At 47.6% G+C, this 27,754-nt stretch overlaps 1 protein-coding gene across 2 annotated transcripts in view; it reads left to right on the plus strand.

The window, feature by feature from the left end:
- ESYT2 (extended synaptotagmin 2) overlaps positions 1–27,754 on the plus strand; it is a 79,492-nt gene that overhangs the window by 33,419 nt on the left and 18,319 nt on the right. The window contains exons 7-16 of one of the 2 annotated variants that reach the window (XM_036355260.1): positions 6,475–6,530; positions 11,479–11,599; positions 12,509–12,685; positions 14,612–14,694; positions 15,536–15,584; positions 16,632–16,721; positions 17,106–17,201; positions 22,872–22,934; positions 26,497–26,571; positions 27,302–27,388. In XM_036355260.1, the coding sequence (XP_036211153.1) occupies positions 6,475–6,530; positions 11,479–11,599; positions 12,509–12,685; positions 14,612–14,694; positions 15,536–15,584; positions 16,632–16,721; positions 17,106–17,201; positions 22,872–22,934; positions 26,497–26,571; positions 27,302–27,388 (897 nt within the window). The remainder of the gene's footprint in view (positions 1–6,474; positions 6,531–11,478; positions 11,600–12,508; positions 12,686–14,611; positions 14,695–15,535; positions 15,585–16,631; positions 16,722–17,105; positions 17,202–22,871; positions 22,935–26,496; positions 26,572–27,301; positions 27,389–27,754) is intronic. The other variant, XM_036355261.1, reaches the window with a different exon arrangement.

Consider the following 27,754-nt stretch of genomic DNA (forward strand, 5'->3'; position numbering starts at 1 on the left):
GTACGTGCCCTTACCAGAAATAGAACCTGAACCTGTATTTACATACAGGAAGAAAACATAGTATATACAGGGTTCAAAACTGGCCACCTTTCGGCGCACGGTACAGCGCACCACCCAGCTGAGCCACCGGCCGAGAAAACAGTGTGTACAGGGGTCAGTGGTAGCCACACTTTCAGGCATCCACTGGGGGTCTTGGAACGTAGTCTCCTCAGATTAGGGGGAATATGCACAGAACATGGTGAAATTCAAAAGCTACTAAGGAACTTTTGTGTTAAATTTTAACTTATTAAAATTTTGAGAAATGAAATCCATAAAAGATTTTATATCCATGTTTTTTTCACATACAAATTGTATAAAAGCCAGTGTATTTAAGAAACTTTCATTAATAAGTATAAAATAAAACACCTAATCTTTAGCAAATTGCTGAGTATTTTTAATTTACAAGGAATTTTTAACAATTTAATGAAGGGCTCCCTTTTTTTATTTTAAATTTCAGAATCCAAATCTTTAAATCTCCCTCAAAACTTAGTAATACTCTTCCTTAGTGTGGATATTCTAGGTGTGTTTACCTTAAAAATAACATCATAGTATTAACTTCCAAGCGAAATTCTAATGCTGAGAGAAGGAAGAGGCTGTGAAAAGTCAAGTTACTCATTTATAATAATAAAAGCATAATATGCTAATTAGACCAGACAGCCAAACGACCTTCTGGATGTCCTTCTGGACAAAGCCACCAGAGATGGTTAGGGGCAATCAGGCAGGCAGGCAGAGTGGTTAGGGGTGATCAGGCAGGCAGACAAGTGGTTAGGGGTGACCAGACAGGCAGGCAGAGTGGTTAGGGGTGATCAGGCAGGCAGGCAGGTGGTTAGGGGCAATCAGGCAGCCAGTGGTCCCGGATTGGGAGAGGGATGTCTAACTGCCGGTTTAGGCCCAATCCCAAAGGGGTCCCCGATTGCGAGAGGGTGCAGGCCATGCTGAGGGACACACACCCCCTGCATGAATTTCGTGCACAGGGCCTCTAGTTTCTTTATATGGTGAGTAAAGTCACCACACATGCTTTGGAGAGAGGGAGTGTATTTTCAGTTACTTTCAGCTGGAAAATATGGGAACAGAATTCACTGCCTGCTGCCAAGTAATTCTTCTCACCAGGGGCAGTCCAGCCAGAGAGATTTGGGTTTCTGATTATCGAGATGATTTAGACTCGAAGTGTCAGAGAACCTTATGATGCCTTTGCACATCTTCCTGCTTGTTGGTTTCTTTGGACTAGTTTGGATAATGTGTTGCTTGTTCCCAAAAACTAAACAAAACCATGAGGTGCTGAGCTGTGGAGCACCGCTGTCTGACGGTGCAGCCAGCGCGGCCTTCATTCAACCTGGTTTTCCTCTCCTGGTTCTTTCTTTTCCCACTTTGTGCTTTGAACAACTGACTTCATTCCTCTAAGCCTCAGTTTCCCCATTTGTAACAAGGGGATTACAGTAATACCTGTGTCACAAGGTTACATGTGAAGATTAAATGAATGTCAAGGGATGTAAAGCATGTAATACAGTGCCTGGCCCATACAAGTTCTTGGATTTTTAAGAAATTACACGCATTCCTACATGTAGGTTTAGCATTCTGGTGGGGTCCTGACATCAGAGATCAAGTACTGGTAAGCACACGCGCTTGGGTGAAGGTTCTGGTAGGAGCCAGAACAAACCAGTGTCTACCCCTGCGCGGATCCGTGGACCTGGTGGCCACTCCCTCCTGCCATCAGGACCGTTGTTGGCATGGCCCCGGCACGCTCGTAGGGTGTTAGAATCCTCAGGTCTGTGGCCCCTGTCTCAGGAGGACTGATCAGACTAGAGTGAGTCCAGAACGTGTCCAGGAGACGGTTCATGTGCTCTGAGTGTGTTGACCCTCAGGGGCTCCCAGCCAGCAGAGGGTGGGCCTCCCATGTTTGAACCAGAGGTTCCTTTCTTCATCTGCAAGATGAAAGTGACATCATTCTTTCAGAGGGAGCGGGAGAAGATGTTGAGTCCCATTAGCTGGGACTCCAGCAGTTGAGGTGCCTTGAGCAAAAGAGGGGCTTTCTTTCACACGGTAGCCTGTACTGGGTCTCAGGAAGCCTCAGCAGGGGCTGCAGGTGAGGGAGCCGTGTGACATCTCCCCACCCATGTTCCACCTTCGCTCTGTTCTCTCCCGCTGAGGCCAGCGGCCTCTGGTCTCCAGTCCACGTGCCACAGTCATGGCTGCCAGCGCTCCCAAGAGGCAGTGAGTCTTCCCACCTCTTTCCCTCCGTCCTTCTCTGCTGAGCAGGTCAGACACGGGCCCTAGACGGATGGGAGTGGGAAGGTTGCAGTTGGAAGCCAACCCTACAACCCTGGGGAGGAGGCAGCAGTGAGGTGGAGGGCAGGCCAGGCAGACAGGCCCACGGGAATCCCCAGGCCAAGAGGGTCCTACCCACCCCTCACACTAATCCTGGGAGCATTGGCGGTGTGGGTCTGCCAGGGTCTGAGCGTCTGGGTCTGTGGTGCTGACAGCTCTCACGATGTGGACAGTCTGGCCCCATCCAGTGGGGGGTGGGAGCTCCGCATTGTCCTGCCCGTGTTGGCTCTCAGGCTGGTGTCTCTCAGCGACTCTGCCCACCTCATGCCGTGTCTTTGGGGGGGCATGTGCAGGTGGGTTTGCACATGTTGGTCCAGCAACACGGGACCTCTGGCGGGCAGGGCCTGCAATGGTGTCCTAACCTCCCCAAGGCACACATATGTCTTCTCTTTCCCTGTCCCCCAGCTGCAGGGGGCCTTACCTGTGTGTCCCTCCCCTGTGGCTTCTGCTTCTTACAGTGGAAAGTGGGTGCTGTCTTTCCAGCAGTGGCTGCTCCCGCCCCACCTTACCCCTGCAGCGAGTGTCGCCCGGGCCCCCGGCTCTGCAGCCAGCACACTCTGTCGCTCCGAGTGCTGGCACATGCCCTGTGTCTGGATCTCAGAGGGTTACCCTGTCTTACCCACACTTTGCCTTTAGCAGTTAAGATCTAACTGGAATAGTCCACCTCAAGCTGCCTGTGAGGAAGGGTTTCAGGCTGGCTGGCACCTGCCACCTCAGCTCCTGTGCATTGAAGAGTGATGCTCTTTCTGGTTTTCTGTATCCCAGGTGGAAGCTGCAAGTCCTGGGAGCTTTGAAACATAAGGAAAATATTCTTGACCTTTACCACTAGCCAAAACCCACTAATTCAGAAACACTGGATAAGGGCGGGAGCCACAGTCTGTATTTTTAAGGGACTTCCCAGGTGATTCATAGTCTGTACCGCAGAAATAATTCACGTAGGACGGCTGGTGTACAGTAAGTGCTGAAATAAACAGTTGCTATTGTCGAACTGCGTCCATAGGTTCAGGAGATGGGAGAGCAGGGGGCGGCGTGTCTGTTCATGAAGCTCGCACACGGCCGTCCTGTTGCAGGTGAAGCGTGGCCGCTCACTGCTTGTTCTGTGTCTCAAGGAAGGGCCGCAGCAGCCCTTGGCAGTTTCCTCCCTTGGAAACACGACTCCCTGGCTCTTCAGTTTCCCGAAACAGCTCTGAGTCATCCAGGCTCGGGGGCGAGGCACTAATTTTAGTTGCTTGTCCCTCCTTGTGGGTTCCTCCTGTGTCCCTGTGTGGACTCTCCAGCCTCAGCTCTCAGACCTCTCACACTGGATCCCACATGCACTCACACTCATTCTCGCTCCCTCACACTTGTCCTTACACACTCACTCGTCCTCACTCACTGCTCCCTCCTTTATCCTCTCTGGGCCCTCCTGTCCCCAGCTCCCCCTTGCTCAGGGGCATGTCAGCTCCCTCTTCAGGGCCTTGGACAGGGGCCTTCTGTCTGCACACAAATCTCTCTTCTCCAACCCGCTGAGTCCTGTTCCTCCACGAATCCTGCACTGCCCTCTGGCGTTCTGTTTTTCTGAACTCCGTAGCCTTTACACAGGCGCATCTCATCGTTTTGACAAGGGTCATGGGGTTCGGCCCTGTGTGGCCTGAGGAGTTCATCTCTCCGTACCGTCCTGCCAGGTGCCCTGCCCTTGACAGGGCCTCTCGTTAGCCGTTGGCTGTTAGCCAAGGAGGGTTTCCTAGCTTCCTGGTTCTACCTGGTGCCCTGGGCCTGGAACGGCTGTTCCTCAAATCCCTGGTCCTCTTAGTGGGAAAGGTCTGTGTGATGATGAGGGTGGGGCAGGGTGCTTACTTACTCTGGCGTTGTTTTGCTTCTGGGCCTCCGGGTGGGGACGAGGGGGGCATGATCTTTACTGCTATTAGCCTTGCGAGTTTACATCTTGTTTCTCTTCTGCTGAAAAATCTCAGTCTTTCAGGACTTTTAAAACTAGTTGCTTTTTAGTTTGGTCTTTTCAAGAGAACCTGGACTCCTCTAGTTCATGCTTATTTAAAACCACTTCCCAAAGGGATTGGAGCCAGAATGCGATACTCCAGCTATATGGGTAATGAGATCATGCAGTTTCACTCAGCTTTCCCCCACAAATATAAAACACAAGTAAGTGCAGTATCCATTTTGATAGGAAAAGCTGTGTTTCTAATCAATAGTTTTTACCCATCCCCGTCCACCTAATGCGGTGATTCCCAAAGTGGGCGCTGCCGCCCCCTGGTGGGCGCTGCAGCGATCCAGGGGGGCGGTGATGGCCACAGGTGCATTTGTTTTAACTTTTTTTGTATTACCTTTCTATTCTGAGTTCAATAAATAGTTTCATAATTTCAAACTTCAATGTTTCTAATTTACACCTTTCTTTACTATATTTTACGAAAAAGGTAGAAACATTAATACATATATCTTTCTGTTTAATTGCTATTAAAATTAAAAAAAATTAATTTCCAGGGGGCGCTGAGTAATATTTTTTCTGGAAAGGGGGCGGTAGGCCAAATAAGTTTGGGAACCACTGACCTAATGGAATCATAGCCAACTGTGTAGGAATTATTGTAAGATAAATATCCACTAAAAAAATGAGCAAAACCCCCCCAAATGTTGAATGAATGGAACATGCTCCACTAATATCAGGGAAATGCAATTTGAAACAGTGATAAAGTACCATTTTTTAACGGCCAAATGGATTGATTCTTTTTTAAAAATATATTTTCTTGATTTTTTTTACAGAGAGGAAGGGAGAGGGATAGAGAGTTAGAAACATCGATGAGAGAGAAACATCGATCAGCTGCCTCCCACACACCCCCTACGGGGTACATGCCAGAAACCAAGGTACATGCCCTTGACCAGAATTGAACCTGGGACCCTTCAGTCCACAGGCTGACACTCTATCCACTGAGCCAAACTGGTTAGGGCTGGATTGATTCTTTTTTTTTTTTTTACGATTTTTTAAAATATATTTTATTGATTTTTTACAGAGAGGAAGGGAGAGAGATAAAGAGTTAGAAACATCGATGGGAGAGAAACATCGATCAGCTGCCTCCTGCACATCTCCTACTGGGGATGTGCCCGCAACCCAGGTACATGCCCTTGACCGGAATCGAAACTGGGACCTTTCAGTCCGCAAGCCGACGCTCTATCCACTGAGCCAAACCGGTTTTGGCTGGATTGATTCTTAATATCTCTTTTTGTTGAGGTTATGAAGAAGAAACATTTTCATACACTTCTGGTGGGAATATAAGTAGGGATAGCCTTTCTTTATGGTAATTAGGTGGCACTATCAAATAACAAAGTGAATATGTATCTTTGACCAGGACATCTACTTTTTTTAAAAATATTTTTTATTGATTTTTTACAGAGAGGAAGGGAGAGGGATAGAGAGTTAGAAACATCGATGAGAGAAACATCGATCAGCTGCCTCCTGCATACTCCCTACTGGGTATGTGCCCGCAACCAGGGTACATGCCCTTGACGGGAATCGAACCTGGGACCCTTGAGTCCACAATCCGACGCTCTATCCACTGAGCCAAACCGGTTAGGGCTGGATGTCTACTTTTTAAATGCCGGTTTGCATGCACAAATCAGAACATGATGTAAAAAAATATTCACTGAATATCCTAAGTGCCCATCCATAGGAGGGTAGATGTATAAATTATTATATGATTTTACTGGAGAAAACTGTGACATCAAAAAATAAAACAATAGGCAGCTCTCCAGGTACCCACAGGGCACAATGGCCTTGATGGTTTACAAAGTGAAAAGCAAGGTGTAGAACAGTGTAATGAAACAAATCTCTGCCCTCGCTGGTTTGGCTCAGTGGATAGAATGTTGGCCTGGGGACTGAAAGTCCTGGGTTCGATTCCAGTCAAGGGCACATGCCTGAGTTGTGGGCTTGATCCCCAGTGGGGGCGTGCAGGAGGCAGCCGATTATGATTCTCATCATCGATGTTTCAATCTCTCTCTCCCTCTCCCTTCGCTGAAATCAATAAAAATATATTTTTTAAAAAGAAAGAAATCTCTGTGATTTGGTTTGATTTGATAATTGGAAATAACTTGGATAACATTTTTTGCCCTGCTTTTAAACAGCTTTTAGAAATCAACTGGACAGGACTGACTAACCTTCTGGATATCCCGGGACTGAAGTAAGTATGATGCCATGTGCTGTGTTAGTTTGCTGATGGCGAGACATGCCTCTGGGCTCAAATGCACTGATGCAGAGGGTCGTAGGACTTCAGACTACATCATTCACCCTTCCGTTCACCTTTTGTTCATCACAAAGCTGCCTTCCAGTATAAGTGTTTCAGAGTAGTGGCAGCCTTCTAATATCCCACAAATTAATTTTTAAATTTGGTTTTTCTTTTCCCAGAAAAATAAAGACAACTTAAAAAGCGAATGAATGTTTTAAAACTAGCCCTTTCTGAGTTCTTTCAAGCTGTGGCCACGCCTCCTTGGGGGTGGATGTCAGTCCTGGGCCTGGGAGCCAAGGGGGAGGGAAAGCCTACGTTCCTGCATCATCCCTGGGAGTCCCTCCCCTCACTGGTAGCCATGCAGGGTCTTAGCAGGAGACTTGCCACATGAGCACGGAGTCCGTCAGCCTCACGTCCCTCCTGGGAGAGGTTCTGCTTGGGTCACATCCATCCATCTTACCTGGTGGGAGGTGACTGGCCATAGGATGTGGCCAGTGTGCAGCCCGACCTCAGCTGGGAACTGTGGCACCTACTGTGATCTCAGCCAGCCATCCTGTCTGTACTGACAGATCTCTGCCAAGCTGGATGGGCTGCAATTAGAGCCTCCAAACCTGCTTCTGCTGGCTTTACTAAGGGGGCACCATCAGGAGGTTAAAAGTGCCTTTCTGACATGTTAGAGTGGCCCCATGGTCCTCAGGTGAGCGCTCTCATCACTGCCCTGGACACCCACCTGCCGTGAGTGCTGCACTATTGCCCACTGAGTGGTGGTGGTGTTCCTGCTGCCCAGTGGGTGCTCTTATAGGTACAGTTACTTTACATCTGAGAAGTGGGATTCTCTTAGCACCTAGTAGGCCCAGAGGTGACTTCTGTCGCAGGGATGCTCACTTGTGTAGGTTGCAGAGGCATGCACATGTACGTTACCTGATTCTCACATTTACCCCAAAGAGTAGACAAGAAACATACTAAAAGTGTGTTTGTTTCTTTAGCCTCCACAATTTTATTCAAATCCCTGAGTTCTCTGTGCAGTGTATATAGTATTTCAAAATTATTACAGTATTGAACCTCCAAATGCAGTGTGAAAAACCTGTAAATTTCTTTACTGCCCTGGGAACTGTGCATCTACTTATATAAAAACCCTGGGTGTAACATCATGGCCAGAAGCTCGACCAACCGGAATGAAGTCAGTCCTGCAGGGGTCGTCTTGGAAACGGCTGCGCCCTCCCCCAGCTGTTTCCTGGAGGGCGAGGTTTCAGGCAGGAACCCGCCCTCAGAGCGGAGTGTGGAAGTGAAATGATTTTTAATGGATCTATTATTGAAGCTACCTTTGGAAATACTATATCTATAGATAAGTAGTTCTCAACCTTGGCTGCACATTAGAATCACCTGGGAATCTTTTTAAAATCCTGATTTCTGGGCCTCATCCTCCGGAAATTCTGTTTCTTTTTTTTTTTTTTTAATATATTTTATTGATTTTTTACAGAGAAGAAGGGAGAGGGATAGAGAGTTAGAAACATCAATGGGAGAGAAACATCGATCAGCTGCCTCCTGCACACCTCCCACTGGGGATGTGCCCGCAACCAAAGTACATGCCCTTGGCTGGAATCGAACCTGGGACCTTTCAGTCTGCAGGCTGACGCCCTATCCACTGAGCCAAACCGGTTAGGGCTGGAAATTTTGTTTCTTTGTTACTAATGTTGTGGCCCCAACCCATAACAAAGAAACAATTTCCGGAGGATGGGGCCCAGGAATCAGAATTTTAAAAAGATTCCCCTGCCAAAACTGGTTTGGCTCAGTGGATAGAGCGTCGGCCTGCGGACTGAGGGGTCCCAGGTTCAATTCCGGTCGAGGGCATGTACCTTGGTTGCGGACACATCCCCGGTGGGGGGTGTGCAGGTGGCAGCTGATCGATGTTTCTCTCTCATCGATGTTTCTGGCTCTCTATCTCTCTCTTTTTCTCTCTGTAAAAAATCAATAAAATATATTAAAAAAAAAAAAAAGATTCCCAGGTGATTCTAATGTGCAGCCAAGGTTGAGAACCACTGCTATAGATAATATTAACAATATATCTAAATGTGCAATTCTTTGTCCAAAAAATGAGCATGTTCAAAAATTAAATGAAGAAAATTTGGGTATACTCGATGGAGATTTTCACACATATTTGAGTGATGATTCCATTGATTCCACAGATGATGCTGAAAAGGAAAATTTTCCCATTGAGTTTCTTAATAGTATTACTCCTTTGGGAATGCTGTGTCATAAATTAAAATTGAAAGTGGGTGCAATCATCATGCTATTGAAAAATCTCAATAGTAAATGGGGTCTTTGTAATGGTACCAGATTTATTATCAAAAGATTACGACCTAACATTATCAAAGCTGAAGTATTAACAGGATCTGCAGAGGGAGAGGTTGTTCTGATTCCAAGAATTAATTTGTCCCCATCTGACACTGGCCTCCCATTTAAATTGATTTGATGATGGTTTCCCGTGATGCCAGCATTTGTGATGACTATTAATAAATCACAAGGACAAACTCTAGACAAAGTAGGCATATTCCTACCTGAACCCATTTTCGCACATGGTCAGTTATATGTTGCTTTCTCTTGAGTTTGAAGAGCATGTGATGTTACAGTTAAAGTTCTAAATACTTCATCACAAGGGAAATTAGTCAAGCACTCTGAAAGTGTTTTCACTCTTAATATGGTGTACAGGGAGATATTAGAATAAGTTTAATCACTTTATCAGTCATTGTTTGCATCACTGTTGTTTTTATATCATGTTTTTGTTTTCATATCATGTTTTTGTCGTTTTTATATCATGCCTCTGTTGTTCTTATATCCTTTTGTTACTGTTTATTTATTAATAAATTTATATATTATTTTCATATACATTTTACTAATTTCCTTTCATCTCTCACACTTCTTTTATAGAGAAAGGGCAAATAGCAATATTAAAATATCTCCGCTAATTAATTCCCTTATTTTAAAAAATATATTTTATTGATTTTTTATAGAGAGGAAGGGAGAGGGATAGAGAGTTAGAAACATCGATGGGAGAGAAACATTGATCAGCTGCCTCCTGAACACCCCCCACTGGGGATGTGCCCGCAACCAAGGTACATGCCCTTGACCAGAATCGAACCTGTAACCCTTGAGTCTGCAGGCTGATGCTCTATCCACTGAGCCAAACCGGTTAGGGCAATTAATTCCCATTTAATGTGCACAAATTTTGTGCACTGAGCTACTAGTATCCTATATAATAAAAGAGAAACATGCAAATTAACCATCCCTCCGCTACGTACAAGCCACACCCACAAGCCAATCAGGAGCGGGTATGCAAATTAACCCAATTAAGAAGGCGGCGGCCACGGAGCTGGAGAGAGCAGGAGGCTTGGGTTGCCCCAGGCAATGGAGGAAGCCAAGCTTCCCACCTGCCCTGGCCGGCCCTGGGCTCCACTCAAGGCTACAAAGTTTCAATTATAGAAGATAAATAAATCCCAGAAAAAAAGGAGAGGCTGGGAGCTTGGGTCGCCGGGGGGCGTGGCCAGCCTGAAAACGGCCATCAGCCCCTCACCCAGGCTGGCCAGGAACCCCAGCAGGGCCCCCCTACCCTGAAGAGGCTGTGGGCAGCCTGATCATGGCCCTCAGCCCCTCACCCAGGCTGGCCACACACCCATGGGGTGAGGGTCCCCCCTGGGGGGCTTGGCCAGCCTGCAAACTGCCATCAGCCCCTCACTCAGGTGGCCAGGCACCCAGGTGGGGACCCCCACCCTGAAGGGGGTGTGGCCAGCCTGAAAACGGCCCTCAGCCCCTCACCCAGGCTGGCCAGGCACCCCAGCGGGACCCCCCCCCCCACCCTAAAGGGGCTGTGTTTGCCTTCAGGGCAAACCAGCCGGCCCCCACCCATGCACCAGGCCTCTATCCCAGTGGTCAGCAAACTGCGGCTTGCAAGCCACATGAGGCTCTTTGGCCCCTTGAGTGTTGCTCTTCCACAAAATACCAACTTCTGCGCATGGGCCACGAAGTTTCAGTCGCACTGTACATGCACGCCCGCACGTGGTATTTTGTGGAAGAGCCACACTCAAGGGGCCAAAGAGCCGCATGTGGCTCGCGAGCCACAGTTTGCTGACCACTGCTCTATCCTATATAATAATAGGGTAATATGCAAATTGATCCTAACAACAGAATGACCGCTGGACCAGTCACTATGAGGCACACTGACCCTACCCCTCTTGGTCCCTTCCCCTGGCCTGCAGGCTCCTATCGCCTGATGGCCACCTGCTGCGGGGGTGGAGCCGGTGAGCAGGCGAGAACGGCCGACCGCTTGGTGCCTTCCCCCAGCCATCAGGCACCGATCACCCAATGGCGAATGGGAACTGGGGGTGGGTGGCAGGGGGGATGGGGCTGGCTGCGGGCAGCTGGGGAAGATGGCCCTGATTGCAGGCCAGGCCTAGGGGCCATACCTGCGCACAAATTTCATGCACCGGGCCTCTAGTATATTATAAGAGAAACTTAATGTAATAAACATAGATGGAGTAAAAAGATATTATAGTATTCTCTTAACTTTTATGGATGTTTGAAATATTTTATGTTAAAGAAATTTAAGGAAACATATTAGTTACTCAGTATTAAATCAATGGTAGAATTATGTAGGAAATGTTATTTAGGACTTACAAAATGTAGCCAGATGCTGCCTCTGTCCTCAGAATAAACCCTCCATAACTGCGGTGGTAGCACCGCAGCTAATGGACTGACCTGCTGGTTTTAAATGTGTTTTGGGGAAGAGACCGCTCGTACCCTGTAAATGGGGGGGGTTGTATCACATTTGTGGTGTGTTTACTGCAGAAGGTGCTAACGAGCATGGAAGTGTCTGATAATGGACTGTTCTTTTTCCTCCACCTCACAGCGGTTTATCAGATACCATCATTTTGGATATAATATCAAACTATCTGGTGCTTCCCAATCGAATCACTGTTCCTCTCGTCAGCGAAGTTCAAATAGCCCAGTTGCGGTTTCCGATACCAAAGGTAAGCGTGTCCTGGCCTCCGTTACCACTTACACATAGACGTACCCTCCCACCACTTCGCACTTCCTCCTCACAGCCCCTGGCACGCGGATGGTGGTGCAATAGGTTGCTTGTCGCACACTCCATAGGACGTGGCCAGTGTGCAGCTCGACCTCAGCCTGGAACTATGGCACCTACTGTGATCTCAGCCAGACATCCTGTCTGTACTGACAAATCCTAACAGCTTCGTCTCAGTGATGGGGACGGCTTCCTCTCAGTCTGAGAGGTAATGAGGAGCACGGTAGAAGATAAAAACGCATACCTTCCTGTGCTGACAGCCAGGAATATGACCCAGCATGTTCTACAGAGGGCTCTTGGGGAAAGGCTGCCCTACCAAAAGGTGACCTTCCCATCTTGGTTTGCCTTGAAAGAAATGAGTGAATATTTCATTTTATCAGTTAAACATTTTAGGAAAAGAGTCTGTGAATAGTATGTATTGCAGAGTTTCAGTTTCCTGTCTACAAATAGGGTTAATGACAGCATTTCATAGGGTTGTTCTAAAAACAGGACAAAGTAATCTGCACATCACAGCTTGGGCACAGGTCTGACCTCCTGTAACGTAGTGTCACTTATGTGGAGTCAAAGCAGGACTGTCCTGTGGCCCACGAGGCCTGTTTGATCTGACTGCTCTGACCCCGCTTGGGTCTGGAGCGCAATGTCCCTCGGGGCCTCTGCAGAAGTCGCTCACCCACTCCCCCCATCACTGGCCTCTTGTCTGAGGGGTCCCACCAGATCCTCTGTCCTGCCTGCTCTGTTTTCCCGACATTTCACATAGCTGTCAGCTCCGCGCTGCGCTCCTGGAACGGACGGCCAGCACCAGCCATGTCCTGTCTGATGACCCAGAGAGCGGCGGCACTCTTGTCTTTTGCAGGGTGTTCTAAGGGTGCATTTCATTGAAGCTCAGGACCTCCAGGGGAAGGACACTTACCTGAAGGGACTTGTCAAGGGAAAGTCAGACCCCTATGGAGTGATTCGAGTCGGCAATCAGATCTTCCAAAGCAAGGTCATCAAAGAGAACCTGAGTCCAAAGTGGAACGAGGTGTACGAGGTAAGGCCTGCCTTGGCTGCCACGGCTTCATCCTGATCCGCGCTTCCACTCCCGTCACCCAGGCTATAGTTCATCTAGGTGGCGATTTAAATTCTCTTTGCTTCAAATTCCCATCTTTAAAAAGTATTGCACCTTCTGTCTTCCCCACACTACATTCTTGTCATACCAACACTTAACATTTTAGATCTTAATTACATAAAATGATCACAGTGAATAATTGGCAAAATTTCTCATAATGTGAATGTTTTATGTTGTTATTAACACATACATATGCAAAAATGAGATTAGGTACTGTCTTGTAAATTATCATTTAACACCTGAACATTGATACGTGCCAGTGAATACAGACAGACCTGTCCCTAACTGGTTTGGCTCAGTGGATAGAGCGTCGGTCTGTGCACTGAAGGGTCCCGGCTTTGATTCCAGTCAAGAGGGTGTACCTCAGTTGCAGGCTACTCCCCGGACCGGACCCTGGTTGGGGCTCATTCAGGAGGCAACCAATTGATGTGTTTCTCTCACATCGATGTTTCTCTGTCTTTCCCTCTCTCTTCCACTCTCTAAAAATCAATGGAAAAATATCCTCAGGTGAGGATTAAATACACACACACACACACACACACACACACACACACACACAACAACTAGTGGACCTGCGCACGAATCCGTGCGTGAGTAGCTAGCTGCTGCTTGCCTCAGCTGGCCGCCCTGCTCACCATCACTCATAGCCCACCCCCCTGTAGCTCTCCGCCTGCTGCCCTGCCCCCCTGTAGCTCTCCGCCTGCTGCCCTGCCCCCCTGTAGCTCTCCGCCTGCTGCCCTGCTCCCCTGTAGCTCTCCGCCTGCTGCCCTGCCCCCCTGTAGCTCTCCGCCTGCTGCCCTGCCCCCCTGTAGCTCTCCGCCTGCTGCCCTGCTCCCCTGTAGCTCTCCGCCTGCTGCCCGGCCCCCCTGTAGCTCTCCGCCTGCTGCCCTGCTCCCCTGTAGCTCTCCGCCTGCTGCCCTGCCCCCCTGTAGCTCTCTGCCTGCTGCCCTGCCCCCCTGTAGCTCTCCGCCTGCTGCCCTGCCCCCCTGTAGCTCTCAGCCGCTTGCAGCTCGCTGCCCTACCCTCCTGCTGATCAGTCATTAAGCATCGCAGTGTAACAACCATTTGCATATCACCTCTTTATTACATAGGATGTATATATATTAGTATGCTAAAGGCCCAGTGCACAAAACTCGTGCACTGGTAGGGTCCCTAGTGGCTGCCAGCTGGGTTCTCCCTCCCTTCCCCCCGGCCAGCCCTACCCCCTGGTCGAACTCCCAGACGAATTGTCTCCCGGTCAAGGGGACAATTTGCATACTACACTTCTATTATATAGGATAGAAACGGACTGACTTACAATAGCCATTCACTGAGTAGATGCTGCCATTTCTTTTCCTGGAGAAAGCTCAGCTGCTAGTTCAGTAGGTACCTAACTGGTGCTGTGCAAGTGTCAGCCACCTTTCCCCAGGCAGAGCTCCTCAGCGTGGAACTGTTGCACCACAAGCTACACGTGCCGGAAGCAGAGCGACCCCCAGGTTTAGTGCAGGTCACGCTCCACCAGCCCCAGTCCTGCCTGTCGCCGAATTCCTTACCTCCGAGTGGTGCTTGTGGTGGTTGGTTACCCGAGGACAGCGTCTAGGTGGGACCTGCACATCTGCAGGCCTGTCCTGTGCTGGAGCCATTGACCTCGGCCCCCTGAGATGTACCCCACCTGAAACAAGCACAACAGGCTGGCACTATGTGGGCGCACGTTTCCATGTGGGAGATGTACTCGGTTTACCTTGAGAAAAGGGAAGCGCTTCCTGAGGACGTACACTGGGGCAGACACGGTGCTGTCGCTGTGACCGCCGTGCTCAGTGGGTGACACTGTTGGTAAAATGTACGTCACTGCCGTCACTAACCTTCCAGGCCTTGGTCTACGAGCACCCTGGGCAGGAACTGGAGATTGAGCTCTTTGATGAAGACCCAGACAAGGATGACTTTCTAGGAAGGTAAGTCCTTCACGACTGAGCAGAGCGCAGGACATGCTTTGTTTTTAAAAATCTCTTAAAACTACCTTCACTAACAGATTTGTGTACATGTTGTGTGGGTTTTTAAGTGGCTGTTAGATATAACATTTGCCTCACTTAGGTTTCCTAACACGTTTAGGGCCTAACAAGTTCTTGTGTAAGAGAAGGCAAGCTTCTAGCTCTGTGTCCGTCAGCAGCCACCAGCATAGGCAGCCAGTTCAGTTAAACTGACTGAAGTTAAACACAATTCAGAAATCGCTTTTGTGGTTGCACTTGCCCATTTTCAGTGCTCAGTAGCCCCGTGTGGCTTTGGCCCTGCAGGCCAGGACAGCTCTCTGCACCAGACAGGCAGCCTTGCTGTGGCTTGTAGGAATGGGTTTTCAAACATTATTGTTAACGTAAAAACATTCAAATCTGTAAAGAATTTTTGTGAGTTTATTTGAGCCAAACAATTGCTGGGAAGCAGTATCTCAACAGATTGAGATAATGCTTTGGAGAATGGCCGGTGTTCATCTATTTTTATACATTGCAATCAAAGGAGGGGATTTAGGTGGTTTACATGAAATCCATTGGTGGTAGACTAGAGAGGCAGGAGAAAACAAAGTGGGGCGGGGGGGGGGGGCGGGGGAGACCTCTGGGATCGGATAAAAAGTAAAATGATAGACACATACTTAATGGGTGCAGGAGAGCCAACAGTCTGCTTCTTGATAAACTGTAGCATTTTGTTGCGTTTCTGAAGTCCTTTTTCATAGACAAATGCCTAAGGTCATTGGCTGAAGAAGTGTGCTTCTCTGCTCTGAAGTTGTGTGTGTTGTTTCTCTAGTCTCATGATTGATCTGACCGAAGTGGAAAAGGAGCGCCTTCTAGATGAAGTAAGTTTTCTGCAAGTCTTGTTCTACTTACTGAGCACTGGCTATTTCCTGCCCCACCCCATCCTGAAAACTCAACATTTGCCTCTCAAATAGGAGAACTTAAGCTTGTTCGTAATAGCAAAGTAATAGAAAAGGAGTTTAAGAACCAAATCTTAGCATGTGTATGAGCACCTACCACACACGCTGGACAGTTCCTTCAGGCAGGCGGTGCCCTTCCTGGGCAGGGCAGGCTGCAGCTGTCAGGTCAAGCGCATTTTAAAGATGCTGGCGCCACAGCAGGTGGCGCTGTGCTGTGATGGGAGGTCGTCATGTGAAAGCGCCTGTGAAGGCAGGGACTGCAGCGAGCAGATGCCCCTCAAGCAGGATACTGCTTTTGGAATAAAAGTAGGAGGAAGGAGGGTTTGTGGTGCTTGTAAACGGTGTGTGAGATTGGCCAAGGAAAGCGTCATTCACCAAGTCGCGCTGCGGTCAGAGTGGCCGAGCGCTCGTGGCCATCGCCCACCAGGGAGCGCGAGCCGCCTGTGTGTGCAGGGCCTGGGTCATGGCGGCTCTTCGAGCACAGGGCCTCAGCCGCCTTTGGTTCATTGCTTTGTGGTTTTTAAGCTGAAATAACTGTGTACTATTTTGCTATTAGTATATAGTAATGAATAAAAACAAACATGTTAACTTGTTTGATATTGAAATTCAGCATTTGGGTTTGATGTTATATTAGGCCCATAAGTTCTAGAAGCTGATGGAGCTGATAGACATTTGAATCCCTGCATATAAATTAGGATGAAAGTTACCTCACAGGGCTTTGGTGGTCTCGAGGAGTTAGTGTTTGTGAAGCCTTGAGATGGTCCCAGGCAGCAGGCAGGGGTGGGGGTGGGCCACGGGTGTGGGCCACATGCCTGTGGAGAGAGCTTGGGGCTGGGTGTGGAGGGTTCCGTCCTGGGCTTCCGCGAGCCGTGTTGGTGCCGCAGGCAGCTGCCTCTTGGGACATTATGCAGACTGTTGACTCGAGTGTCGATTCAGGAGAACTGCTAACCCTGCACCGTTTGTCTTTAGTGGTTCACCCTGGACGAGGTCCCCAGAGGAAAGCTGCACCTGAAACTGGAGTGGCTCACACTGACGCCAAACGCTGCTCACCTGGACCAGGTGTGTGACGCGCTCCTGCCGGCTGAGACCCGCGCCTTTCAGAGGACTGCAGCAGCTCCTTGGGTGGTTGTGCTACAGTCACTGCGGTGGCCTCAGGGATAAATTAAAGATGATGGCATTTTTTAAGAGATTTGAAGGCCATTTACACCTGTTTTACAGGATCTTCAAATCTTGTGCTTGATGCAGAGCCGGGGTTTGGAGGGCCACAGAGCACTGGTCCTCCCTTTGATTTGTAGAGAATCTTTCCTACTTCCACTCTGCTTGCACGTATTGGGGTTCTCTGCTCCCTCTCTCCCGTTTGCTGGAGCGTTACAGCCATCATTGGGTAGCAGGAGTCTAACGATGTGGAAATGTGCCTGCTGAGACTCTTCTCCTTCCTGGTAGGTGCTGACAGACATCAGGGCTGACAAAGACCAAGCCAACGACGGCCTTTCTTCCTCCTTGCTGATCTTGTATTTGGATTCAGCGAGGAACCTTCCGGTAGGTAGCACTGTGGGAACTCGTGTGTGCTGGTGTCCACACTGTCACCCGTTCCTGTTGCTGTGTCTTCTCTTCACCCCAGCCCAGAGCGGTGTGGCGTGGGTGGTGCAAGTGTGTTAAACTCCTTTTTATCATCAAGATGGCCCTTTACTCTGACATGTTTTATGAGTAAATCTTCAATACAGAGGAGATTCATCCAACTCCCTAGTAGTTAGGGAAGAGGATGTTCTGTAGGAAATCACTGAGTAGTGACATTTCATTCTCTACTTGGGGTGGGAGTAAAATGAAGCAGCTCTGATGACAGACCCAGATTCATCCTGCAGCTGCCTGGCCAGATGGCGGCGGCCCAGTGGTGGGAGGACTGAGCACTGAGTGCCCTGGGTGTGGGGACACACTGCCTGGCACAGACACGCACTGCCCCTGGCGGTCTCCTGCCGCACACGTGGCTTCTGCAGCCCAGAACAGTGCACCTTGTTAGCATCGGAATTGTTTTGCTCTTAGAAAAAACCATAAAGTACAGTTTTTATGGGTAATGACTATAACTTGGAGAAGAAAAACCATATACATTTTCAGTCGTGGGAGGCCTGCTGTGATCCCCCACCACCATAGTCTGACCCTACTGTTCATTATAAATGTCCTATTGCTTTGACATATTTCTTAAAATATATTTTTATTGATCTTAGAGAGGAAAGGAGAGGTGGAGAGAGATAGAAACATCAATGATGAGAGAGAATCTTGATCGGCTGCCTCCTGCACGCCCCCTACTGGGAATGAGCGCGCAGCCTGGGCATGTGTCCTGACCGGGAATCGAACCATGACCACCTGTCTCAGGTTGATGCTCAGCCACTGAGCCACGCCAGCCGGGCTGTTTTGATAATTTTTTGAGGGCCCACCACTTGTTCAGTAGATGGCCATTCTTGCTTTCTTTCATTGTGCTGAAGGCCAGTTTTGTTGACAGAAAGACGGCTGCTCCCAGATGCAGTGCCCCCTCCCACGATGCTGATAATGCTCACCCTCCAGGTCATTAGTGTGTCCCCGTCCCTTCCCGTGGACACGCAGGGAGCAGCGTGCCGCTCGGCCCTTAGCTGCACCTCAGGGTTTCACTTGGCCTCCATTCTGGTCTCAGCTCAGCGGCTGGATGGTGTGTCCTTTACTTCATGAAGTCACACACCTCATTTCAGTTAGGGCCTCTCAGGGTTCAAAACTGCATTACTTGGGCTTTGTGCCACAGCACAGTCGTGTACTCAGTGTAACAGGACGCTTTATTTAAAGCTTTCACAATTACAGTCTGGTCAGTCTTCTATTTTTTTTTCATATTGGGAACATGTAATTGAACTCTGTCTATGTAATTGTATATATAGTTGGCCCTTGACCAACATGGGGATGAGGGCTGCCAACCCCATGCCGAAAACTCACGGGTAGCCTAATCCTCCGCTGACGAGGATGCCCTGCCCGACGGGAACCAGCGTCCCGCACAGCCCGGGCGTGAGCACTGGGCCCGCCGCTGCCCGGGGCCAGCTGTCCTGCGTTCCTGGGACAGTTTCTTTATCGATGTAGCTGACTTTCTCTTAAAGTGCTCACCTTTTGGCCTGTCTCCCAGTCTGAGGTCGGTGGCTTTATCTGTTCTAGTTTCAAATTGAGGGAAGTGTCATTATTATTTAACCTTTCTACAGAATTTCTTGTATGGTAGAATTTTTTGTTTTTAGCCACAATAATGTTTGTTGTCAAATCTTTATCATGCCTGATGGAAATGAATGTGGTATCTTTTAGGATATACAGAATAGTGTATCAGAAGAGACTAGGCTGCTCTTCAAAACTGTGTTTTATTACATTAAATTAAAATTTGAATGATGTCACAGAAGCAAAAGAACCAAGTGAATCTATTAACCTCTGTTAAAGGGCACTCTGTGCGTGAAGCGTGTTCTGGCCAACGGGCAAAGGGCCTCCGCGGCGCTGCTGCTGGGGTCACTCCCCACGGAGCGTTGCCGGCGCTCCCCGTCCGTGGCTCTGTGGCTGCCCTTTGCACTCCTGTTATTGGTGCTTCTTGTGTGTGTGTGTTGATCACAACCCACCATTCTTTGCTTTCTCCTCCCATTTCCACTTCCTAAGAGTATCTACGAGGGAAGCTTTGGGTGTGGCCACTTAAAAGAGAGGCGGGCGTCAGGACTCGTGTTCTGTGAGAACACTGCCTCCGTCTACAGAGCACTGTTTGTGAGTCCCCATGCTGTCTTCCTCGTGTGCTGGTGGAGACTGCGAGAATGTGGCTGCAACTCCTAGTGCTCTCCTTGGTGGGGGAATGGCGTGGCATGCGTTTCACTTTTCTTGCGTGATTTCAGTGACTGTGTGTGCTTGCTTGGTGCTTGTTTTGTAAAATGTGCCACTGCTGTGACTAACATTGGTGACTACATCTGATGATGAGATGAACAAACCTGAGTCATGAGGAAGCCCAGGAAAAAATAAAATAACTCTTCCATGGAAAAAGTGAAACCACAGCGATTCATTGGGCTTTCTTGTGGTTCATCTCACTGTGAGATGGAAATTTTCTTTGCAAGCTTTCAGAAACCTCCCTCCAGTCTGCTTTCTCCTCCTGACCAAGCAGAAGCCTTAGAACTTGGCTTTCTTAGAGCCCCTCTGTGCCCTGGGTGGTCAGCGCAGACAGACGTGCCCTCGGTACCCGAAAGCATGCTCTCCCTCCTGCGAGCCAGCTCCTCAGGGCGGACAGACACTGAGTGCGTGACTCAGATCCTCTTGGGAACGGAAAGCATTTCCTGGAGCGGACAGTGCGCGTCTGACCTTGCTTGGGAAGCTGATCTCGTTCTGTCTGTTTCCCAGGGTCTGGCTGTAGCACCTTGATTCATGGCACTGTTGTTGGCGCCTTTAGCAAACACTTATTTTAGTTTCTTCGGGGTAAAAGGAAGCCACCCATGGCTTAGTTACTAGTCCAGAGGGTCACCCTTTCTTGGCTAATCACTGACTTACTAGCAGCTCAACAGCTGGTGAGACTCTTCGAGCCATTGGTCCTGGAGGCTGATGGGGTCAGGCTTTGCAGCTGTGAGGAGTTCTCATTTCTGTTTCCACCTGAAAAAGAGGGGCAGGCAGAACGTCAAGAGTAGGTGTATTGTCCCAGGTCAGTGATGGCGAACCTTTTGAGCTCGGCGTGTCAGCATTTTGAAAAACCCTAACTTAACTCTGGTGCCGTGTCACATATAGAAATTTTTTGATATTTGCAACCATAGTAAAACAAAGATTTATATTTTTGATATTTATTTTATATATTTAAATGCCATTTAACAAAGAAAAATCAACCAAAGAAATGAGTTCGCGTGTCACCTCTGACACGCGTGTCATAGGTTCGCCATCACTGTCCTAGGTCATAGAGGAGGAAAGTCAGGACCTCAAGGGGTGGGCGAGGTTCAGGCACCCCGACCGTATGCGCCCCTCCACCTGCACTGTGACCCACGGTGGTGCTCATGGCACCTATTTTGCACCACTCTTCAGTAAGAGTTTTCTGTGGCAGAGCTCCAGGACAGCTGCATGGCCGGCTGCGTGATGGCGGCGCCTCCGCCAGCGGCCTGTGCTTACGTCTTTTCATTCTGGAAACGCTCTGCCCTGCGTCAGGGCGCTAGTCGCTTTGTCAGGTTCTGCTGTGACCCTGCTCCGTCGTCAACACTGCTTTCCGCCTCCACTGTCACAACCACACGCTCTGCTTTGTGATTCTGATGTTGGCGGTCACAGGGTGCTCTGTGAACTAAATTTGAACAAAGTGATTGTATTTTTAGACCCATTGGTTTTCACTATGACGTTGGATCTGTGTTTTCTCAGTTTCCCTCATGCCTGAGCCCTTTCCTGTTTCTAGGAAAGGCCTTAGCTGCCTGCCCCTCTCAGTCCTACCTTCTACCTGCTCAGAACACTCTTAATTTCCACGTGTAAGTGATTACCACTCGTGACCCCCTGTGGAAGCTCTAGAGCAACAGGACTCTGTCCAGACGAGATGGCCCTTCCATTGCTGCCTGGAACTCTGCTCTCCTCCTTTTGGTCAAGTCCTGGGCTGCAATTTCAGAGGGACGCCATGGTGCCCTCTGACTCCTGGGGGTCCCCTCTAGACCTTTGGCTTCCTGATAACTCATGTCTGCACAGCACTTTCCAGGGGTTCTACGTGCACTGCTCCCTTAGTCTCAGGTAGGAGACAGCAGGGAGCTGAGGGACTGAGGTGAGAGCCAGGGTCCTGGCTGGTGAGTGTCAGAGCTGGGGGCTGAGCTGGCATGTGCCCTCCCTGCGCTCCGTCCTAGTGTGAAGGGGCCTCTCACTCGGCTGTGGACGGGGTTTACCTGAGATGGCGTTCACGCTCATGCCCACTGCCTGGGAAAATGCCAGCTGTAAGGTGGAGCCGGGGGGGGGGAGAGGGGTTGAGGCTTGTGCTTCCTCACTAACGGGCACAGGTGGCAGTGCTGCCCCGTTTAAGATGAGTGGCCCAGGTGGAAGGTGCCGTCACGTCTGGAGGCCTCATGCTGGGCCCCTGCCTAGTGCACCTGGACAATCCAGCCTGTGCCACCCCCAGGCCTGTGCAGCTTCCACGACCTCACACTACTCCACTGTCCCCCACCCCTACCCCACCCCACCACCTCTGGCCCCGCTTTGCCAACATGGATGCACGTTAAAGTGATGTGTACATTTTGTACGCAGCCCACTGTCTAGAGAACTTCAGGGAGGTTCTTGTCATCCCTCACACCTCAGGGCAGCGGTTCCCAGCCTCACCTGTCCAGACTCCCCCCAGAGATGCACCTGGTGGGTCCAGCGCCCTAATGCTGAGCAGCTGGCCACCCGGCCGAGGCTGGCTTTCACGTCCCATTCATTCCTCTTGGCCAGATGCTCGACCTCCTTGCCCGGCCCAGCCTGCCACAGTCCCATTTCTTCATTATAAAATCTACTCTTTATAAAAAAATAATCAAATTCAGTTTGTCACTTGAAGTTAATTACAATGAAAATGATAAAATTTTTAATCTTACATGTTAGTCTTTGAAGGAGCTTGCAAAACAGCTCAGTCTTGTCCTTTTGAGGGCCAGAAAGTAATGAATTTACAGACTAAGATTTAATAAAAGCAGGACATCAAAACTTTAAAGCCAGGAGAAACTTGATGAGCTAAGCTGCCTCCCAGTTTATACTTGGGAAGGAAGGAATGAGGGGAGAAGCAGAGAAGGCCCATCTCTGCTGTGGGCCGGCACACAGAAAGGAGAAATGTGGCAGCTGCTCTGATAGGATAGAATTTGGCTTGAGAGTAATCTGGGCATCTATGGCCCGTTGGTTGATATTTAGAGAAAACCTAATTATAGATATTTTAGGGGTTCATTCAAGCAAAGGATAGTAAATAGAACCCTTTCTTAAAGTAGCACTTGGATTTTTCAATCCCGAAGTTCAGAGGAATAGTAACCACAGGGGAGAAGCACATAGGTTTGATACTGACAGATTAAAGGTTCCTTCTAAGATAAAATCGTGAGCATACAGAAAAATTTTACAAATGGGTTTTTTTAATGTTTCTGTATAATTCTTGCTGGTGTTTTTTGTTTAAAGATATTTTTGTTCGTTTGCATAAGTTTCCATGTCGTTAACCTTCCATAATCTCCTCATTGCATGTGTGATTAACCCTTGGTGTGTTCATCTTCTGCGGGAAAGAGCACCCCGTTAGGGTGTAACCCCGGTGTCTTGAAGAAGACTGCAGTTCAGAAAGCGTTAAAGGTAAACAAATGGCTTCCCTTTGAAAGTTCATGAAGACATATTGAAAGAGATGGTGCTTCAACCCTCATGGTGTATTGCTAATTAGTAATTAGTGGTCGTTAGAGAGAGCCTACTTTTGTTGACCAAGAATTAGTAGAGAATTTAAGTCAGCTCTGAAGAAAAATTTTATAAAGTTCCAGTATGATAAATTAGACATCGTCTTGTTGACCTTAGGTAGCAATATCTAAGGTGGTTTTAAATGACCTGTTTCAGTTGGATTTGAATTTGTGAAAATGATGAACTAGAAGTTCTGTCTAAAGTCTTACCCCATCCTCAGACCTGTTTGGCAGGTGCCCCTTGTCACCGTGGCTGTCTGTTTACACATCACCTCTTCCAATATGCTGAGTCAGGCCGGCTCCGCGGGTGACCTGGAGCTTCTGGCGCTGTGGCGCAGGGCCAGGTCTTTGGGGAAGCTTTACATTTCATTCAGTGATGGATACTGAAAACTGAGCTCCACTCCCTAAAACACCAGGAACATGTACTTTCTGGCTAAATTGTTAAAGTTTTCTATGACTTACGACGTTTTATTATTTTTTCTTTGATTTCTTTCAACATTCTAGACTTAAATATTTGAGGGGAGAGTTTAAATGTAATTATTTTAAGAAAATTCCATATAAAGGAATCAGGAATGTTTTTAAATCAGTTTCATCTGGAGGATAAGTTAAATTTCAAAAGTGGGAAACACTAATAAAGCCTGTTTTGTTTTGTTTTTTGATCCTCACCCGAGGGTATTTTTCCACTGATTTTTAGAGAGAGTGGAAGAGAGAGGGAAAGACAGAGAAAGAAATACCGATATGAGAGAAACACATCGATTGGTTGCCTCCTATACGTGTGCCCTGACCAGGGCCCAGGCTGGGGAGGAGCCTGCAACCGAGGTACATGCCCTTGACCGGAATCAAACCTGGGACCCTTCGGTCCACAGGTCAATGTTCTATCCACTGAGCCAGGCTGGCCAGGGCAGATAAAGCCCGCTTTGATGTAGCTTTTATTAAGTCCTTGCTGCACCTTGTTCGCAGTAGTTGAAATACTGCCCCTAAAACACTGTAAGGAGTGTATCAACAGGCTTTCCTCCCATTTCTGTGTTATGGTTGGAACAAAGCTGAGAACTGAAGACGGCTTGGGTTGGAGTCCAGCATGAATTAATAATTTATAGGACGGAAGTGACAGTGTCTTTTTTGCTGGAGGAGTGAGTACGTTAAATGAGATCATGCATGGAAAGGATTCCATGCAGCTTGTCCAATATGTTCATTTTAATTGTTATTACTTCACCTCATTTACGCCTAACAGCTAGCTTCTGGAAATGGTATCATGCCCATTTTATAGAACTGAGAACCAGGGTTCCACTAGATGAACTGTGGGTCTCACTAATCAAGGGGTAAGGAATTGAGCTGTAAGTTCAGGGAAGTCGTGACTTAGCTTCATGATATCTGTGTCTCTGAGTTGTGCCGAATGTGGAATCATAGTAGAAAACTTAGTGATTTGGAATCTAAAATGTCATTTATTTTAAGATACATCATTACTTTACGTACCACAAAGAAAGAAAACATGTCAGTAAAGGTTTGTTAGTGTTTATTTCATACTTATTAAAGACTTTTTAGGCTTAGGATACACAGATTTCCACCCTGTCACACACATGCACGCACAGAAGGAAAACAGAAGCAAGCTAAGTGGGCCAAGGAAGTATCCATTCCCCCAATACCTCGATTTTCCCAAAAGCAGGCACATAAAGTCAGCAATTGTGAGTTTCATTGCTTTCAAAGTAGAAAGTTTAAAAAAAAAAAGTCTTATAAATATTATAAGTTTTTAGGAATGAATGGCTACTTTTTCAAAGATGAAGTAAGTATATTAGTTAATACACTCAGCTTCTGAGGCAGATTCAGGAGAAGTTGTAGTTTCAGCAAGACAGAGGTAACTTCCCTCCAGCATCCCAGAATCTGGCAGGGGCTCTGCCTGCTCGCTACCTCCATCCAAAAGGGGGTCCCTGGGAAGGGGCGGGAGATGCCTCCCCTTTTCAGGCCAGACTGCACCTGCCACACCTGACTGCAAGGGAGGTTCAGAAATAGAAGCTTTGTTTGCAGAGGCCTGGGCCCAGCTCACATGCCAGGGCCCTGTCGTCCAGGGAAGAGGGAAAGGGCTTACGGGGCAAGCGGTGTCTCCCACGGTAGCCTGTAGCTTTTGAATTGTTTAACAGTATTTATTTCGTTTTACAGAATTCATTCACATCAAAAAGATGAACCAGAAAATAGATTATCGCAGTAGGTGTGGGCTAGTAATATTTTATTCCAATAATCATGAATTTGATGCTTATTTTTATCTTTGCTGCAGTGTTGTGGATTGACTTTAAAATTGTTTAACTAAAAACATTTTTGTGATCTAATTAATTTCCACTAACAGATATTTAATTGAATCTTCTGTGAGACTAAGTTATAAATAAACCTCATGTGCCATATAGTTGTGTTTTACTATGTTTTCTTCTATCAGCTAAAATTTGTGCTTCTTACAATTTTTAAAATTATATTCATACTGCTTAATTTAATGCAATTCTAGATTGCTGTTTATTCTTCCAGTCAAAATTACTTAGGCGCTGGCCAGTGAGACTTGATATCTGATAGCTACATGTTTGAACAGAAGATACTAAGTTTAAAATGTGAAAACATGTTTCTGACACTTTGTAGTATTTGTATTATTCCAACTAGAGAACTGTTCTGCATTATATACTCTTTTTTTTAAATGTATATTTTTGTTGATTTCAGAGAGGAAGGAAGAGGGAGAGAGAGATAGAAACATCAATGATGAGAGAAAATCATTGATCGGCTGCCTCCTGCAAGTCCCTCACTGGGGATCAAGCTTGCAACCTGGGCATTGTGCCCTTGACCAGAATCAAACCCAGGACCCTTCAGTCCACAGGCCAACACCCTATGCACTGAGCTAAACTGGCTAGGGCTATATACTCTTTTTAAAAAATATCTATTTTTATTGATTTCAGAGAGGAGGAGAGAGATAGAAACATCAATGATGAGAGAGAATCATTGATCAGCTGCCTCCTCTTGCATGCCCACAGTGGGAATCGAACTGTGGCCTCTAGATTCATAGGTCAATGTTCAACCACTGAGCCACACTGGCCGGGCTGGATTATATACTCTTTTACGTTTGTCCTTGCTCATGTTTTTGTATTCATTAATTTCACTTTATTTATTTTGTTATCCCGGTCAAATAAGTTTTGAGAGCTGGAATTATCAATAAAATAGTCAGAAAATTTCATGTTTTCAAAGTAGTTTGCTCTAAAACTAAAAGACTTAACACTTAAAAAGTGTGTATAAATAGAACTTCTGGTGTATTTTATGGTGGATACAGTCATAGTTTGGGTTGTGCTTAGTGATTCTTTCCCAGTTACTCCCAGATAGTCCCTGTAAACTGCAGTCTCCGAAGCAAATAGCAATGACTTAGTGTAGCCAATCGTTTCATGATCAGCAGCCTCTTTCAGGGTATTTGTTACTGATTTTGTCTTTTTGTTTTTGGATAGTCTGGGAAGAAAATAAACAGCAGCCCCAACCCGCTGGTGCAGATGTCAGTTGGTCACAAGGCCCAGGAGAGCAAGGTGAGGCCTTGTGTGCTGACCACTTCCTGTGACGTCACTGTCACTCTCACCTGTCAGGTGGTGACCCGCGTCAGGGGATGGTGCAGGAGTTGAGACCCCCATTTTCCATATCTTTCTTTTTTCTCAAATCAGTCATTTCATAGATTACTAGCTACTTAATTTGGTAACAAATATATTGTTCACTTTAAAAAACAACATTAAAAATATCATGAATATGCTTTTGCTTGATTTCATGGGTAGGTGAAAGTTTTCTTCGAATGTTCTATAAATATTTTGTTTAAAATGTAACAAATGCAATTCTGTCGGGAGTTGTTGAGAGGACGTCGCCGTTGCTGCAGTAGGTCCCACTTTCCTGATGCAAGAGAAGCATTTCAGGAACTGTTTAAAGTTACAGGCCTTTGTTCACACTCACCTGCTCACAGTTCGTTAGAGAAGCTTCCTGAATGCAGAGCTGTGCAGCCTACGGGAGCCCAAGGAGGGCCAAGCCACACAGGGGGGCCTTTGCCACTGGGAGGGCACACGGCTGGGGGCTCTGGGGTGCTGCCCGGCACACTCTAAAAGCTCGGGACTGTCTTTTGAGTACTTTCCACAGCTGATACATAACAGCACGTGCTCAGTAAGTATGTGTCTTGGAGTTAATTAAAGTCACCCCTAGCTTCCAAACACACAAACTGATAAACACAGAAAGGAGCCACAGAGCTAAAAGCTGGTTGGGGGATATTTCTTTCAGATCCGGTACAAAACCAATGAACCTGTGTGGGAGGAAAACTTCACTTTCTTCATTCACAATCCGAAGCGCCAGGACCTTGAAGTTGAGGTATTTTATTTGCATTCTTAAAAGATTTATTGAAATATAATTAACATGCAATGAACACATATTTAAAGTGTATAATTTATGGATCCATCACCATAATCAGTAATTTTTCTTTAACTTTAGACTGTTGATTGAATGTTACTGGTATCTAGAAATGCAGTTGATTTTGTACGTTGGCATCATATTGTCAGCCCTGCTGAACGTATTAGTTCCATAGTGCTTTTGCGGATACTGCAGGATTGCCTTCTACACAGGGAGTCGTGTCGTCTGCTAAGAACGACACATCTGCTTCTGTGTTTCCAACCCGCTGCCTCTGCCTCCCTTGTCTTGCCTCGCCCTTCCGGCCTCGGGCCTCCCTGTGAGGAGCCC

The sequence above is a fragment of the Myotis myotis genome, unplaced genomic scaffold (assembly GCF_014108235.1).
Source record: "Myotis myotis isolate mMyoMyo1 unplaced genomic scaffold, mMyoMyo1.p scaffold_m19_p_22, whole genome shotgun sequence".
In the NCBI taxonomy this organism is placed as follows: Eukaryota; Metazoa; Chordata; class Mammalia; order Chiroptera; family Vespertilionidae; genus Myotis; species Myotis myotis.